The sequence below is a fragment of the Muscardinus avellanarius genome, assembly GCF_963383645.1.
Source record: "Muscardinus avellanarius genome assembly, chromosome: 7".
In the NCBI taxonomy this organism is placed as follows: Eukaryota; Metazoa; Chordata; class Mammalia; order Rodentia; family Gliridae; genus Muscardinus; species Muscardinus avellanarius.
In genome coordinates this window covers 116,453,872-116,468,866 of record NC_137793.1, presented here as the reverse complement: position 1 = coordinate 116,468,866, position 14,995 = coordinate 116,453,872, and the positions used below count along the sequence as shown (strand labels likewise).

Below are 14,995 nucleotides of genomic sequence, written 5' to 3'. Positions count from 1 at the left end.
GCCACAAGCCAGACAGTGCACCGGAGCGGGGAGGCGGCAGACACACAGCGAGTGCAGCCTGGCTCCACTGAGCGCTTTAAAGCAGCTTCCAAACGAGCTTCAGCGGGTAATCCTGCAGCCACGGAGACAGCTGGAACCAGGCTTCAGCCCAGTGAGGAGATCAAACACAGCAAGAACTAACACGGGGTTCAGAACCCCGAGCTGCGGCGAGCGCCCTGGACAGCACAGCAGAGTGGGGTAGAGTGCGCGGGAAGGCGGGACAGGAGAGAAACGGAGGGACAGACGTGAGAGCCCCGGGGCTCCGCAGGCGGGCTCCCACACAGCTCTGCACTGGCGTCCCCGGCGCCGGGGCTCCGCAGGCGGGCTCCCACACAGCTCTGCACGGGCGTTCCCCGGCGCCGGGGCGGGGAGAGGAGGTGTCAGGCCCCAATGCAGTGACGAGACCGAAGGGGATCGCTGCTATGGTCTTGGAAAAGAAGAAATGAGAAGAACCGGCTTTCCCAATTTCAAGACTGAACACGTAGCTGCAGGAGTCAGGGCTGAGGCGGAGGGTTGCTACATGGATCACTGCAACAGAGTGGCGAGCCAGGAACTGGCCCGGGAGCACAATCCCTGCCTGTGGCTGAGGTCCAGCAGCAGTTCAGTGGAGCAAGGAAGGAGAGGCTTCCTGAAAAATGACTGCTGTGTGGGTCGGCCTGGACCTCATATGAGGGGGAGAGCCCGCAGTGCCCGGAGACGGTGCCCCATGACAGTTCCTAACAGGACACCAGACATACAGCCCCAAAGAGTCAGTAAACGGCTTTATCACTGTTGGACATTTTGCTCTGCACAAAACTCTCTGTAAGAAGATGGGAAGGCAAGCTCCTGGGTGGGAGAAAATATTTGCGAAGCATGTTTGTGATGAAGAACTGTATCTATAGTATATGTCACTAGAAAATGACTTTCTTAAACCCAAAGGCAAAGAATAGACGTCACTGAAGATGACAGATGGGTGGGTGACAGATAAACACATAAAACGTCCAGCCACCAGGGAGCAAGTGGAGACCCGTGGCTACCACTGCACACCTGCTAGGCTAGGGGAACGGTGACAGTACAGAGCGCTCAGAGATTTGAAGACTTTCTTAAGTTTTATTTTGAAATAGGGCCTCAAGATGTTGCTAAGACTAGCCTCAAACTTGAAATCCTCTTGGCTCAGCCTCCCAAGTACTGGGATTATAGGCAGATGCCACCACACCTAGCTCAAGAAATGGCTTTATTACCCCGTACTTTTAGGGATGTAAAATAGTACAGCCATTCTTGGAAATACTTGCAATTTCTTTAAAAACTAAATATACACATACTCTGTGACCCAGCAGTCTCACTTTGGGGCATTTATCAGAGAAAAGCTTACATTTAAATAAAATGTGCATAGATTTACATATGATAGATATGAACCTCATAGAAGGCTCTCCCAGCATAGGCTTGTTGCCCTCTTTTTCTGTGTATAAAATGTGTATAGCAGCTTTATTTTTTATTTTTTTAATATATTTTTTGCGGGTCTGGGGATGGAGCCCGCAGCATTCGACCTCTGAGCTATAGCCCCTGCCCTATTTTTTATTCTTTATTTTGAAACCAGGTCTCACTGAGTTGCAGAGGGCCTCACTAAGTAGCTGAGGCTGTCTGTGAATCGCGATCCTCTGGTCTCAGCCTCTCGAATGCTGGGATGACAAGCGTGCCCACCATGCCCGGCTCCAGCAGCTTTATTTCTAATAGCCCCAAACTAAAAACAACCAAAAGTTGTTCAGGAGGCAGATGGTTAAGCAAACCATGGTACATCCGTGCCACGTAATACTGTGCAGCAATAAAAAGGGTTGACTGTTGACAAACCTGACAGCTTGGATGGCTTCCCGCCTGGTGCTGAGTTCACACAGCTACAGCAAGAGCGCCAGTCTAACTGGCACTCACTCAAGAGGCGTGAGTCCACGTGAAATATGCTCAAGATGGCCTCTTGTAACTGGTGGCCGCTTTGTGGTTGCTGGGGCTCAGGACTAGCCAAAGGCGAGGGCAGGAATGTGGGCGATGGGGTTTCCGGAGGGGGTTCCTGATGGGACACTTGTGGACTTGACTGCAGCGGTGTCTGCACATCTATCCACGTGACGGCCAAGTGACGTGGGACCATTACACTCACTTTCTTTATTATTATTTTTTATTTTATTTTTTGTGGGTCTGGGGATGGAACCCAGGGCATTTGACCTCCGAGCTACACCCCCTGCCCTATTTTTTATTCTTTATTTTGAGACAGGGTCTCACTAAGTTGCGGAGGGCCTCACTATATAGCTGAGGCTGTCCGCGAACCGTGGTCCTCCGCTCTCAGCCTCCCCAATGCTGGGATGACAAGTGTGCGCCCCCACGCCCGGCCACACACACTAGACGAGCCGCAGGTTCCTGGATTTGATAGGGCATTGTGTGACATGCAGTTAACCTGTAGAAGAAACTGGTGAAGGGTGCAGTGGGATCCATCTTCCTCCTTTTTTTTGTGGTGGTGTTGGGGATTGAACCTGGGCATTTTACCTCCAAGTTACACCCTTAGGCCACTTTATTTTTGTTGTTTTTAAACAGATCTCATTAGGTTGCTAAGAATCTTGCTAAGTCGCTGAGACTTAGAACCTGCGATCCTCCTGTCTCAGCTTCCCAATTACTGGGATTACTGGCATGGACCGCCACTCTTGGCTCATAGGGTCCATCTTTGCTAATTCCCATAATCTCCAATTACTTCAAAATAAAAACTTAAAAAGTAAATATTATCATTGCTCTAGGATTTCAAAGGAAGAAATCAGTTATTTCACAACTAGGGGAATTGAGGAAAGATTTGAGACCCTAATCATTGAACCTTTTTTGATGGGATAAACTTTCTACAAATGTATTTAGGAAAGAAGGGTATTTTGTGTGTGTGTGTGTGTGTGTGTGTGTGTGTGTGTGTGTGTGTGTGTGTGTTGGTACTGGGGGTGGAACCCAGGGGCTTTCTACCTCTGGGCTACACTCCCAGACCTAGTTTATACTTTATTTGGAAACAGGGTCTCACTAAGTTGCTGAGAGCCTCACTAAGTAGCTGAGGCTGGCTTCGAACCTGTGCGATCCTCCTGTCCCAGCCTCCCAAGCGCGGGGATTACAAGCGTGCGCCACCACGCCCGGCCTAAGAAGGGTATTTTAGACAGACCAAGAGGTAATAAATGCTTATGAACTGACTGCCATTATACTGCTATTATTAAGACATGTTTGTAACATTGATTAATTTGGAGGGCATTTTAGGTGAGTGGAAGAATTTATCTTTTAATTTTGTATTTCACAGAGAATTCTGGGATACGCTGCTACCTTGTATTGTCACACAAATTCAAAGCTCGAGTATAAGAGGGGAAAAAGAAAGATTTAAATTTCCACCATCAGAAATGAAAGAGAATAGCAAAGGATGGGTGAGAATAATTGATGTAGTCTGGAATTTTAAACGAAACAGCGTGATTTTCATGGACTTAGAAGGGAAACCAGAGGGAAAGGCCCATCTCAGGCTCTCGGGATGGACAGCGCTAAAATGACCAGGGAGGGATGCGAAGGCAGAGGGCAGGCTGTGCAGGCCGGGAGCCTGGTGCGGAAGAGTCCAGGTGGTGGCTTCCTGGTTCTCTTTGCTGAGGTGCAGCGCTGTGGCCCCAGCTCCTTTCCAGCCTGAGAGCACAGGTCGGGCACCGTGCCCTCCCTCGGGCGGTGCTTGTCACTCTGGGCACAATTGGAGGGGACAGTAAAAGCACCAGGGGGCTCTGAGTAAGTTTTTCATTTTTTCTGAAGAATGGGCAGTCCTACAGTAACTTGAGGAATGTGATGCAGTTAATACAGCACTTATGCAATACTTCAGTGTGTGCAGTCAGTGGCTTAGCTAAACTTTGAAAGAAGGGAAGGGAACAGGACGGTGAAGGAGAGGCCACACAGATTTGATAGTGGTGCAGTTTTGGTGGATTTATACAAAACTTAAGTTTACAGGAAGAAATACAGGATTGGATTGTCTAATGATATCCTTTTTTAGTTTTTTATATGTTTACTTTTGAAGGCTGCCAGAATGTTAGATTGAATAGGACATGAGTTATGTAAACAGCTGTAAGAATACAAGATAGCACAGGTTGAAGAAGAGACTAGATAGAAGCCCGGCATTCTGGGCAGGACAGACACACGCCTGTAATCCCGGTACTTGGGAGCTTGAGAGGGGAGGATCACAGGTTTGAGGCCAGCGTGTGATAACTTAGCAAAATACTGCTTCAAAATAAAATAATGTAACAGGGCTGTGAGGTGTAGCTTGTAGTTAGAGCACTCCTGAGTTCAGCCCCAAGGATGGCACACACATGCGGAGTGGAGGAGGAGGAGGAGGAGGAGGAGGAGGAGGAGGAGGAGGAGGAGGAGGAGGAGGAGAACGACAACGACGACGATGACAGAAGTGCACACTGCACCGCCAGCCACTTTTTCCCCCACAGAACTGGGGATGGAACCTAGGGGCATTCTACCTCCAGGCTACATCCCCAGCCCTATTTTTTTTCTTTATTTTCTTTCTTTCTTTGTGGTACTGGGTTTTTCTGGGTTTTGTTTTGTTTTTTGTTTTAAATGGTACTTGGGTTCCTGGAAGCCCTTCTACCTCCGGACTACACTCCCAGACCTATTTTATATTTTTATTTGGAAACAGGGTCTTTTAAGCCAATGCGGCTGGCTTCAAACCTGTGCGATCCTCCTGTCTCCACCTCCCAAGTGCAGAGAATTACAAGCATGGCCACCATGCCCAGCTTTTCTTTACATTTTTAAAACAGGGTCTCAGTAAGTAGCTGAGGCTGGCTTCGAACCTGCGCAATCCTCCTGTCTCAGCCTCCTGAATGCTGGGCTCGCAAGCATGCGCCACCACGCTCTCGCCACTTTCCAACGTGGTCGTTTTCCTGGGCGGCTGAGTAGATCAGCGCCCACTTTGCCGACGCGCATCCCGGCGCCCTTCCGTTGCGGGGCCCAGCCGTGGCCACATGCGTCCACATCTGCCCCTGCAGTGGGCTGGAAGGTTATCAAGACTCGTTTGCTTGTTGGTGCTCCCAGGCCTGCTCGTGCTAGTTTGCTTATTTTAATTACATGGTCTATACAAACCAAAGAAAAGAAAGATGAATTTTCTGAGACAACGTAAGTTGAATGTTTTGAAAAGATTTGCTAAAGGATAATTATTTAAAAATAGACTGTTGAATTAGTAGAAGAGAGCTGTGAAATGTTAGGGCTAAATGATTGCAGGAGGAGGGAAGAAGGAAAGAGGCCTGCAGTTGTGGTTTCTATGCGTGTCTTGTAGGTACTTGCCTCACTTTTTCTTGGTGGTACTGGGGTTCCTGGAAACTCTTCTACCTCCAGGGCACACTCCCAGACCTATTTTTTATATTTTATTTGGAAACAGGGTCTTTTAAGCCAGCGCGGCTGGCTTCGAACCTGCGTGATCCTCCTGTCTCCGCCTCCCAAGCCGGGGAATACAGGCGTGCCCACCGCGCCCCGCTTGCCTCACTTTTAAAGCGGCTTTTCAGTACTTATATCATGAAGTCAGTTTAGTGGGCTGGAATCAGCAATTTTTTTTTTAACTCAGAGGCGGGCCGGGGTGGGGGGTTGCTGTCGATGAGTGGTAGAATGCCTGCCTGGCTGTAGGAGACTGGGCTTCATCTGCAGCATTGCAAACAGCAACCAAAAATTAAGATCATTGAGGTGCACCCCATCCAGGAAAGAGCATTGTCACGGGACCTTTATTAATTAACCTTTTTTAATTTTTCTATACACATATGTAATATGTGACTTTCAGTCCAAAGCTTGGAAAGGTCTTGAGTTTGAAAGCGCTTTGGTCTATTGTCTTAAGAACTAAAGACTGGTCACTGGATGTATATATGTGGTAGGTTAAAATAAAACGTTTCTGTATATGTTTTCATGACATTTCAGTTGACCTTTCTGATCAACTACTCATGTCAGTCTCGTAGGATACAGTTTTTATACATCTTACTTACTGATGTCTTCACCTGCCCCTGGTTGACTTATTTCTTCCTTTCTCTGCCACTCAGTAGCCCTGTGACCCTCATCATTCCAAGCTCAGTTTATTTCTTCTGAAATGAGGTTAGCTTCAGAGCTCTTGCTATTTGATGATGCTTAATAGCCAGGTTGACACAGTACATTTCTGGCTTGGTCTCTGCCCATCTGGATGGTTTGAAGGTGGTGGAATTCCTCCACCTCCCACCCCTAGTCCAGGTCATCTAAACTGTTATTCTACTAGAGTGCCTATTGGCCTCTTCATCGGGGGAAGCAACCATTAGGTCACTAATCCTGCCGTAAGGCAGGTGTTAAAAGGAAGCAGTTGGATTGGATTAATTTATGCCAGTGTGAATGACTGACAACCCCATACAACTTTCAGATGTTTTTCCTTTTCTCTCTCTCTCTCTCTCTCTCTCTCTCTCTCTCTCTCTCTCTCTCTCTCTTCTCTCTCTCTCTTTTTTTTTTTTTTTGTGGTACCGGGGATTGAACATAGAGGCATTCTACCTCCAAGCTATGCCCCCAACTTGATTTTATTTCTTTATTTGGGGATCTCATTAGGATTGAGAGCCTCCTTACATTGACAAGCCTGGCTCTGAACCTGCGATCCTTCTGTCTTAGCCTCCCAAGTACTGGGATTACAAGTGTGTGCCACCATGCCTGGCTTGCTTTTTTTTTTTTTTTTTAAGGTTTTCTTTTTAGGGTTAGTTTTAATCTAAGCGATTATTTGCTGATATTTCAGAAAGGGCCAAATGAAGTGAATGTTTGAGACTTTGCGGGAAAGTTATCTTTTCTTCTTTGGGATATAAATGAGTCATGGTTGGGCAGTACAGGGGACCAGTAGTAGCTTCCTTCCCCCAGTCCCTCTGCAGAAGCCTGGACAACCTTTTAGTACTTAAGATGCCCTGTAGCGCTCCCAGCACACCTGCTGCAGGAGTGGCCGAGGAGCTCTGTTGTCCTTTCCTGTGGCACGGTGGCTGCCCGGGTAGGCCTCCTGGGTAGCTTTGCAGCAGAGGGGAAGGGGCCCGCTCTGGTCAGTGGCTGTGTGGGTTGGTGAGCTCCAGCTCCTGCTGTGCCCGGGCCTGTGCCACGCTCTCGGCCTGCTATGGGAGGTAAGCACACTGCCAGGCTGCTGCCTCTGTGGGCTGCTTATCAGTAAACACGGTGATTGTGTGGGTGCAGCTCCAAGTCGTCCCTGCCTAATGCATGGAAGACCAAATCCACAAAGGAGAGGTATTTTTAAGGAGTTGCTGTAGAAAGTACAAAAAGGCACAGGGCGAGTTGCGCAGATTTCTGTAATAAGTACGAGCAATACATTTAAAATGGGAATGCGAAGAGGAAAGGAGCCGTCTAGCAGCGTCTCCGTATTCTAGCACGTTCACCAACACCATCGTCTCTTTTCCCAGCAAGCAGAAGCAGAACTTCTGTGCACTAATACATTCTAACTTGAACTCTCATTGAAGGTGTGTGTGTGTGTGTGTGTGTGTGTGTGTGAGTGTGTGTGTGTGTGTGTGAATGGGGATGGAACCCAGGGGTATTGTACTTCAAAGTACACTGGGCACCTCCCTCGAGAGCCCCACTTGTGCAGTGCACACCGGATGTAAGCCAGCTTTGCCTCCAGCCTCTGGTCTCCTTCCCTTCCCCAGCCTCCACAACAAGGCGTTTTGCTCTCCCGCTGCCCTAGCCTGCCTTTCCCTCTCAGCAACCCCAGAACATAGAGCTCACCCATAGTGCACACGTAGCCAGGAGCGCATTTGCTGATAGCAGCAAATCTGGATTTAAATCCAGACTCCAAATTATGAACGTAGCACTGGGGAGAGAACTTCAGTTCCCTGTGCCTCCGTTTCCATATTCTTGAAAAGGGATAATAAGCTGGGCGTGGGGTGCACGCCTGTAATCCAGCACCTGGGAGGCTGAGACAGGAGGATCGCAGGTTCGCGGCCAGCCTCAGCTAGTAAAGCCCTCCACAACTTAGTGGGACTCTGTTTCAAAATAAAAATGAAAAATAGGTCTGGGGGTATTAGCTTGGAGGTAGAATGCTGCTGGGTTCAGTCCCCAGTACCACAAAAAATAAGTAACGCTTACCTTGGGATTTTATAAATCTCCTGAATCATTCATGACAATTAGGATATAATGTTGTCAAATTATTGTGCCTGAAAGGTTTTGGGTTGATGTTTACCATGTAAGTTCGCTTTCGGCTGAATGAGCAGGTTGTTGAGTGAAGATACGGGGGCAGGAGGATCCGTAAGTGAAATTCACTTGGAAACACTAAGGGATTCCCCAGTTTAGTGGCCCATTTGGGGGATCTGTATTCACAGTAACAGACTGTTTTCTTCCTGTGTGAGAATGGGGTTGATGGAAGAAGGCTGCCGTGGAATACGCAGCACCAGGAGATGTGCTGTTAACTTGGCGCCACAGCAAAGGCGTGGAGAAGGGCTCCCTGCTCTCAGGTGCTCTCCCCAGGCTGCTGGCCTCCACGGTGCACTGCCACGGCGCTTGCGGTACGGGGACTCTCTCCTGACAGCCATGGCAGTGCCTGAAGAGCCCTCGGAGGCCAGCCCCATCCACACAGCCCTGTCTTCTGCTTCTGCCTTGCTAATTGTTTCCTTGGGATTACTGGGATTGTGTGGAAAGCTTTCTGCAAATCCTCTTATTACTGAAGTCGTTGTTGCCAGCAGGAATAAGATTAAAGGTGCTTAAGTCTGTAGCGTTGTCTCTAATTTGTACATGTCATTTCAGTGGCATTTTAACAGAGCTCTGTCTCCTGTCCCTCCCTGCTCCCCTGGTACTATCTCAAGTTAGGTCCAGGAAGCCAGGCCATTGGAAGAAATCTCATTTTATCCTCCTAATTATTATGCTGGCACTCAGGAGATAATTTTTCCCTTCATGCACTGCCAATTAATATGCAAATGAGCTGATAAATATTTATGCAGCGATTTAAATTATGCAGGGAGTGCTTTCAGTGTATTCTGTAAATGAATTGTTCCTGGACTTCAAAGTGCTGGTTGCTGTGCTAACGAGGGGAGATTTGCATAAGGCCCTAATCACGCGCATACTGATTAAGCTTCATTATGGAAACTGCCAGCTGCAATCTTTGTTTCTGTTTTATTACAAAAAGGGGAACTTTTCATGCTTCAGTTGCCTTGACACTGTCAGTCCTAGCTGGTAGGAGAGACTAAAACTCCTGAGCAGCTGAAGTTTCTTTATTCAGCTGAAGATTGCTATGGTGTAACTGAAGTTGTATGTTGCTTCTCCTGTTAATCCACTTTCCGGGCCCCTTGTTCTTAAGAACGTAGCACAGATTTGTCAGAAACAGTACCACCTTCTCCCCCACCCCAGACCGCTGCCTGTTTCTTGCTTGCTTTGGACTTACACCTCTAGAAGATTCCACAGCAATGCTGGACTGCAGTGACTCTGTTCTAGGTGGGTACCAGCGCAGTTCTCTCTTAGAAGCTTTACTACGGAGATGGCATGTGTAGGGCTGACTGCGTGATGCTTCACCACACATGCGCCCAAAGCTGGCGGCGGGCTATGCCGCGGGAGGTGGGCTGGGCAGGGAGGAAGGAGCGGGGCCTTGGCTTGCCCGTGCTGGGCCTCCCCCTGGTTCAGAGGGCACCTTCCGGGAACAGTGTGGGCTTAGAATTCAGCAAGAATGAAGAACATTCTTACCTTTCGGGAATTTCTGTGGAGAGCGTTTTGTGTAGTTCTAGTAACATTTTAAATCAGAAACAAGGTATAAATTATACCTAAATAATGTGTGCATATTAACCAAATGTTTGCATGCCTAATGAGAGTGTCGCCTAGCAGAACAGAAATGCTCAGTGCGAAGCAGGGGCCGCAGTGGAGACTTGTCCCCATCCACACAGTGCAGGGCTGCGGGCGGGCTGCTAGAGCTGCCCACCAGTTTCCAGACTTCAGGAATGGCGAGCTGTTTTAAAGTTCCATCCACGACTAGCCCTTGTTTTTATTTTTAAAACTAACTCTCTTCAGAAAACTAGTTTTAAGTATTGGAAAGCCTGTTAGTAGAGTTTTCCCTATAGAGCAGCAAGCTTTTTAAGAGGGAAATGTCCTACTGAATATATAATTTGTTTTTGATGATTAAGGTTTAAAACAGATTGAGGCACTTTGGTGTGTAGGTGTACAGTGTTCCAAGGTGGCCATGTTTGTGTGAAGTTTTGTACAGATGCTGAAATTTTCTAGGTACTATGGTGAACATTAGAGTCAAATGATAAAACTCCAGGAGTTGCTATCTTAAGCTTAAAACTTTGGCAAGGGACTTGTTTTCCAGGATACCATTTTCCCCACTTGAAAACTGAGGCTACTTCTACCAGAGTCAGCTTTGCCAAGGATAAAGTAAATGGAGAATTTTGAAAATGCATTCTTAAGAGACATGGCTTCAACAAGTTACGAGTGGTATTCGCCAACCCCAATCTAAACCATTATATAAAAGTGCATGGCATAGACTACAAACTGTTGTCAAGAATTCAAAAGCAGTGTGTGGGCTGCATGAGGCTCATCAGGTCAGGGGCAAAGACCTATGTCTTTTCCATTGCCCAGAGCGAGAGAAAACCTTGAGGATTCAAGGAAGGATTTACTTGTATGCACTCTTTTACATTTACTAATGGGAGCGCAACAATATGAAAGTGCCCTTTTGAGGTATTTTTAGCATTTAATTTAGAGTTAGAAATTATGTCTACTACTTTCAACTAATAAATATAATTGAAACAGTCTTACCACCACGGTACAATTATCAGAATTTTATCGTCTTATTATTTTTATGTGTTCTTAGTTTTATTAAATGCCCTTGACGTTCTTGATAGTTTAGTGAGCGATCCTTAGAAGATCCACATGAACTGCCCCATGACAAGCTCTCTAATTTGTGGACGTGGAAATTGGGATTTGGTTAATGCGGGGTTAGGTTCCTAACTTGTTGAGAATCACACTTGCTTTTTTTCTGTGATGTCCGTGTATGTGGGAAAATCAGTACTCTATAAATGTGAACTGAAATTTTCCTACTTTCATTTACATTCTAAAAGAAGCTTAACGTTATTCTATTAAGCGTGTTATGATCTTTGTTAACGTAGGTCATTCAGAAAGCTGGTTTTTACTAAGTCATACACCTATCCTTTCAAACCTTAGTATGCTTTCAGATGCTAAATTTTTCTAGACATTGGGGAAGGAAGTTGCAGAACTGCCCTGGTTTATGACCACAGATATACACATTTCAAGCCCTGAAAACCTGAAGTGAGGTGTACGGAAGGGTGCATGGCTCTTCCTCCTCCACGTGTCCGCAGTGTGGCCAGGACAGTGTGGGCAAGCCTTCTCATGAATGTTTTGGTGTCCTAAAACTACTCGCTGGTTAAAAGAGTCCCAGACAAACGAGTTTGCCTGTTGTTCACTACTGATAACTGGAATTAAATGGTTCTCCACTCAGGGAGGGGGAAGGGCAGGACTTACTAGATAAAAAACTTATTTGATGACAAATATTCAGAGTTTGTAGTAGATTAAGAACAAGGTGTGTATTTTATGTTTATTCTTTTTACGCTTTGGAAGTAGTAATTTTTCTGGTCTTATTTCTTGCGTCTGTCCTGTGATACCATGTGATAGACTTGATAAAAATGTTTTAGTGTGGAAGAAAACCTTGATTAAATAGGTAATTCTAAAAGAAGGGAGCCCAGGTTAGCAGATTCATTGGGGATATCAAGGCAGTAGGCTTGCAAGTGGGAGTGGTTGTGATCCTGCTGGGAGTCCTTAGAGCCCTGGGATGCCCTCTGGGGCTGAGGTGCACAGGCGCGCTGACACCTTCTACTTGGGCTCTGGCTGAGTTCTGTTGGGGAGGAGAGCAAAGTGGAAGCGCTTTTTGTTAGACATGTTTCCTTCTGAGTATCAAGATTGCCAGTGGATTGTTTTGGTCCTCAGTGAATGTCTTTGGTTATAGAAAAAGATACACATCTTAATTATAATATTTGAAAGCATTTATTCCTTTTATATATCAGACATTCTAATTTTTTTAAGATTAGAGTTCTGTGGATCCTCTTAGGGTTCCAGGGAACCTGAATTTCATTCAAGAGTCCTTTTACTACAGTTTGCAAAGTTTTAGCTCAATAAATATGCATGAATATAATATTAGCCTTTCCTCTTCCACACTGTTGCCTCCCTAAGCCCGTCTTCATCCCTGTGCCTTCTCCTTCTCATGTGGTACTGGTGATGGAACCCAGGGGCATTCTGCTTCTGAGCTACACCCCATCCCTGTTTTTATATTTTTTATTTCAAAATATGGTCTAAGTTGGTGAGGGCCTTGCTAAATGGCTGAGACTTTCCTTGAACCTGTGATCCTTCTGTTGCAGCCTTCCAAATACTGAAATTACAGGTGTGGGCTACTGTACCTGGCATACCCAGTTTTTAAAAAACTTATGCACCTGTGTATTATTGCAGATTCAAGAATGAACAATCCGTCAGAAACCAGTAAACCATCTATGGAGAGTGGAGATGGCAACACAGGTAAGAGGAAATTCTCTGATCCCACTTTTTAATTGGATTTAACAGACACGAAAGAAGAGACATTGCACTCAGTTTGGAAAACTCAGACTGGTTTGCATACTGAGTTGTGGGTATGGTTCAGTATTTGCAGGGGCTGGGGTGGTGTCTGTTCAGCGTTGCCTGACTCTTCTGCAGACTGTCCATCCCTCCACCTCCACCTGTCAGAGAACTAGAGCACAGTTGTTGGACGGTCCTTTGGGAGACAACTCTGGGTGTGAATTGTGGACTTGCCACTTAGTACCTGTGACTTTAGGCAGTCTCCCAGTCTTTGCGAGACTAGATTTATTCATTTATAAAATGGAGATGATACATCTCATTGGTCATCATAGGTGTTAAGTGAGATAATATATGTGAAATGAATTTTCACGTATACTATGTGCCAGCTGCACACTCACCAGTTAAAAGTTTCTCTTGTTATTGATGTCGATCAAAATAGTAAATCCAATCCACCCTATATATACATTGTTTTGTGGTGCTGGGGATGGAACTCAGGAGCACTCTACCTCCGAGCTACACCCCCAGCCTTGTTTTTTATTCTTCATTTTGAAACAGGATCTCACTAAGTTGTGGAGGGCCTCACTAAGTAGCTGAGGTTGTCCGAGAACCCAGATCCTCCTGTCTCAGCCTCCTGAATGCTAGGATTACAGGTGTGCACCACCACGCCCAGCTTCTACCCCATGTTTGATATAAATCAAAGTTGCAGTTTTTGTCAGCAGGCAGTTATAGACATGTCTAATGATTCTTTTATTTCATTTTTTAAAATTTACACTTGATTAAACCTTTTATCAGGAGAAAATTAATGATCATATAAATGAGAATACTCAAGCCTCATGAGAGAAAGGTAAACCCATAAAAAGGACAGTTTTTCTCCATAGTATTCTTTTAGTCTGTATTTTGCTTAGAGGACATTTGACCATATATCATCTGCCAGAGATGGTACAAGGACTTCCCCCAGTTTCTGGTAGAGGCATAAATTAAAATACTGTACCATTACTAAGAAAGGAATTGTGGGCAGGGATACACAGAAACTCATCGCTCCTAAAGTAAGCTAGGCTTTCCACTTGAAGAGAGGAGTCCTCTGTTATTTTAAGATATCCTTGAATTATGAGAGACCGTATGAAGGAGAGTCACTCTTAAAACTTTTCTGCCTCTCTTGGCCACAAAACCTTGTAATCTCTAATAGACAGAGCAGCTGAGCCAGCATGACTTTCCTGCCTGCGTATTTTCGTTATCCACTGTTCTGTAACTAGAGACCTAAAGTGCACCCTCGTCTGAAGCCGAGCCAGCCCTGCTGCAGGACGCGTTCTTGGGCTGCTCACCCGGCCATGGGCTGGCATGGGAGCCCTGGAAGGGGAGGGAGGGGCAGCGCCATGCTCTGGCTGACGCAGCCCCAGCCTTCTTCCTGCCTTCCCTCCGCACCTCGTACAGGTGCACCCATCTTCCTTCACCTTCTCCCACTGTGCTGCCGGGTGCGGAGGGGCGGGGTGCGTTTGCAGGGAGCCGAGGAGTGGTTGGATGAGGAAGCGGGGAGCGGATGGGACGCCCATGCCTACGGAGCTGCTTCAGAAAAGACACGAGTTTCTCTCCAAGGGAAGAGAGGAAAGCCCCACAGAGTGGTGGGGACCAGTGGAGACGCGCCATGTCGGGTCTGGGAGCCATGTTGACTTTAACATGGCCATTTCAGTAACTGCTCTCTATTGAGCAGTGAAGATTCTGTAACCTGCTTTTAAAACCTCAAGCATTGGCTACACTGCCTGTTTCATTTTAAGTTCTTATGACAAATGAGATGTTATTTCAAGGATAGGAAATTGAGGTATAAAACCAAGTAGGATGGAAAGGCAGGTTTAGGCTTTTTACCTGCGTGATCTTTCCTCTGAACTGCAGTAAAATAAAAGTGGAGATTTACACAACACTGTGTGTTCAGGCCTGACACCATGTACAGAGCTCTAGAGGTCACTTCTGACAGGGGCCCGTCCCTGGCGGACTCCCCGCCTTCACAGGGGCGCGTGGCAGGCTTGTTCTGCAGAGTTTGCGCTCAGCTGAGGTGATGGGCAGGTCGGAGCTGCGCCGTCCACACACTTCCCTCCCACCCAGCAGGGCCGGCTCACTTGCTCGTCTCTACAAATTTTCTTTCTTTTTTTTTTTATGTGTGTGTGGTACTAGGGATTGAATACAAGGGCATTCTACCTCTGAGCTACACCCCCAGCCTTATTTCTTATTCTTTATTTTTGAAATAGGGTCTTACCGAGTCGAGAGGGCCTCACTAAGTAAGTGTCCATGAACCGTGATCCTCCTGTCTCAGCCTCCTGAATGCTGGGATTACAAGGGTGCGCCACCGCGCCTGGCTTGTCCATATATTCAGAACACCTCTCACTGATGTCAGCTTGTTAGTTTAGAAAGATAGAAA

General features: G+C 46.5%; 1 protein-coding gene across 5 annotated transcripts in view; it reads left to right on the top strand.

Annotated features, from left to right (window-relative positions):
* POU2F1 (POU class 2 homeobox 1) overlaps positions 1-14,995 on the top strand; it is a gene marked incomplete at both ends in the record, with an annotated part of 127,493 nt that overhangs the window by 58,752 nt on the left and 53,746 nt on the right. For 3 of the 5 annotated variants that reach the window (XM_080699018.1, XM_080699017.1, XM_080699016.1), the window contains one exon: positions 12,484-12,549. In XM_080699018.1, the coding sequence (XP_080555144.1) occupies positions 12,484-12,549 (66 nt within the window). Of the gene's footprint in view, positions 1-9,443; positions 9,472-12,483; positions 12,550-14,995 lie in introns of those variants that run through there. The other 2 variants (XM_080699015.1, XM_080699014.1) reach the window with 1 other exon arrangement.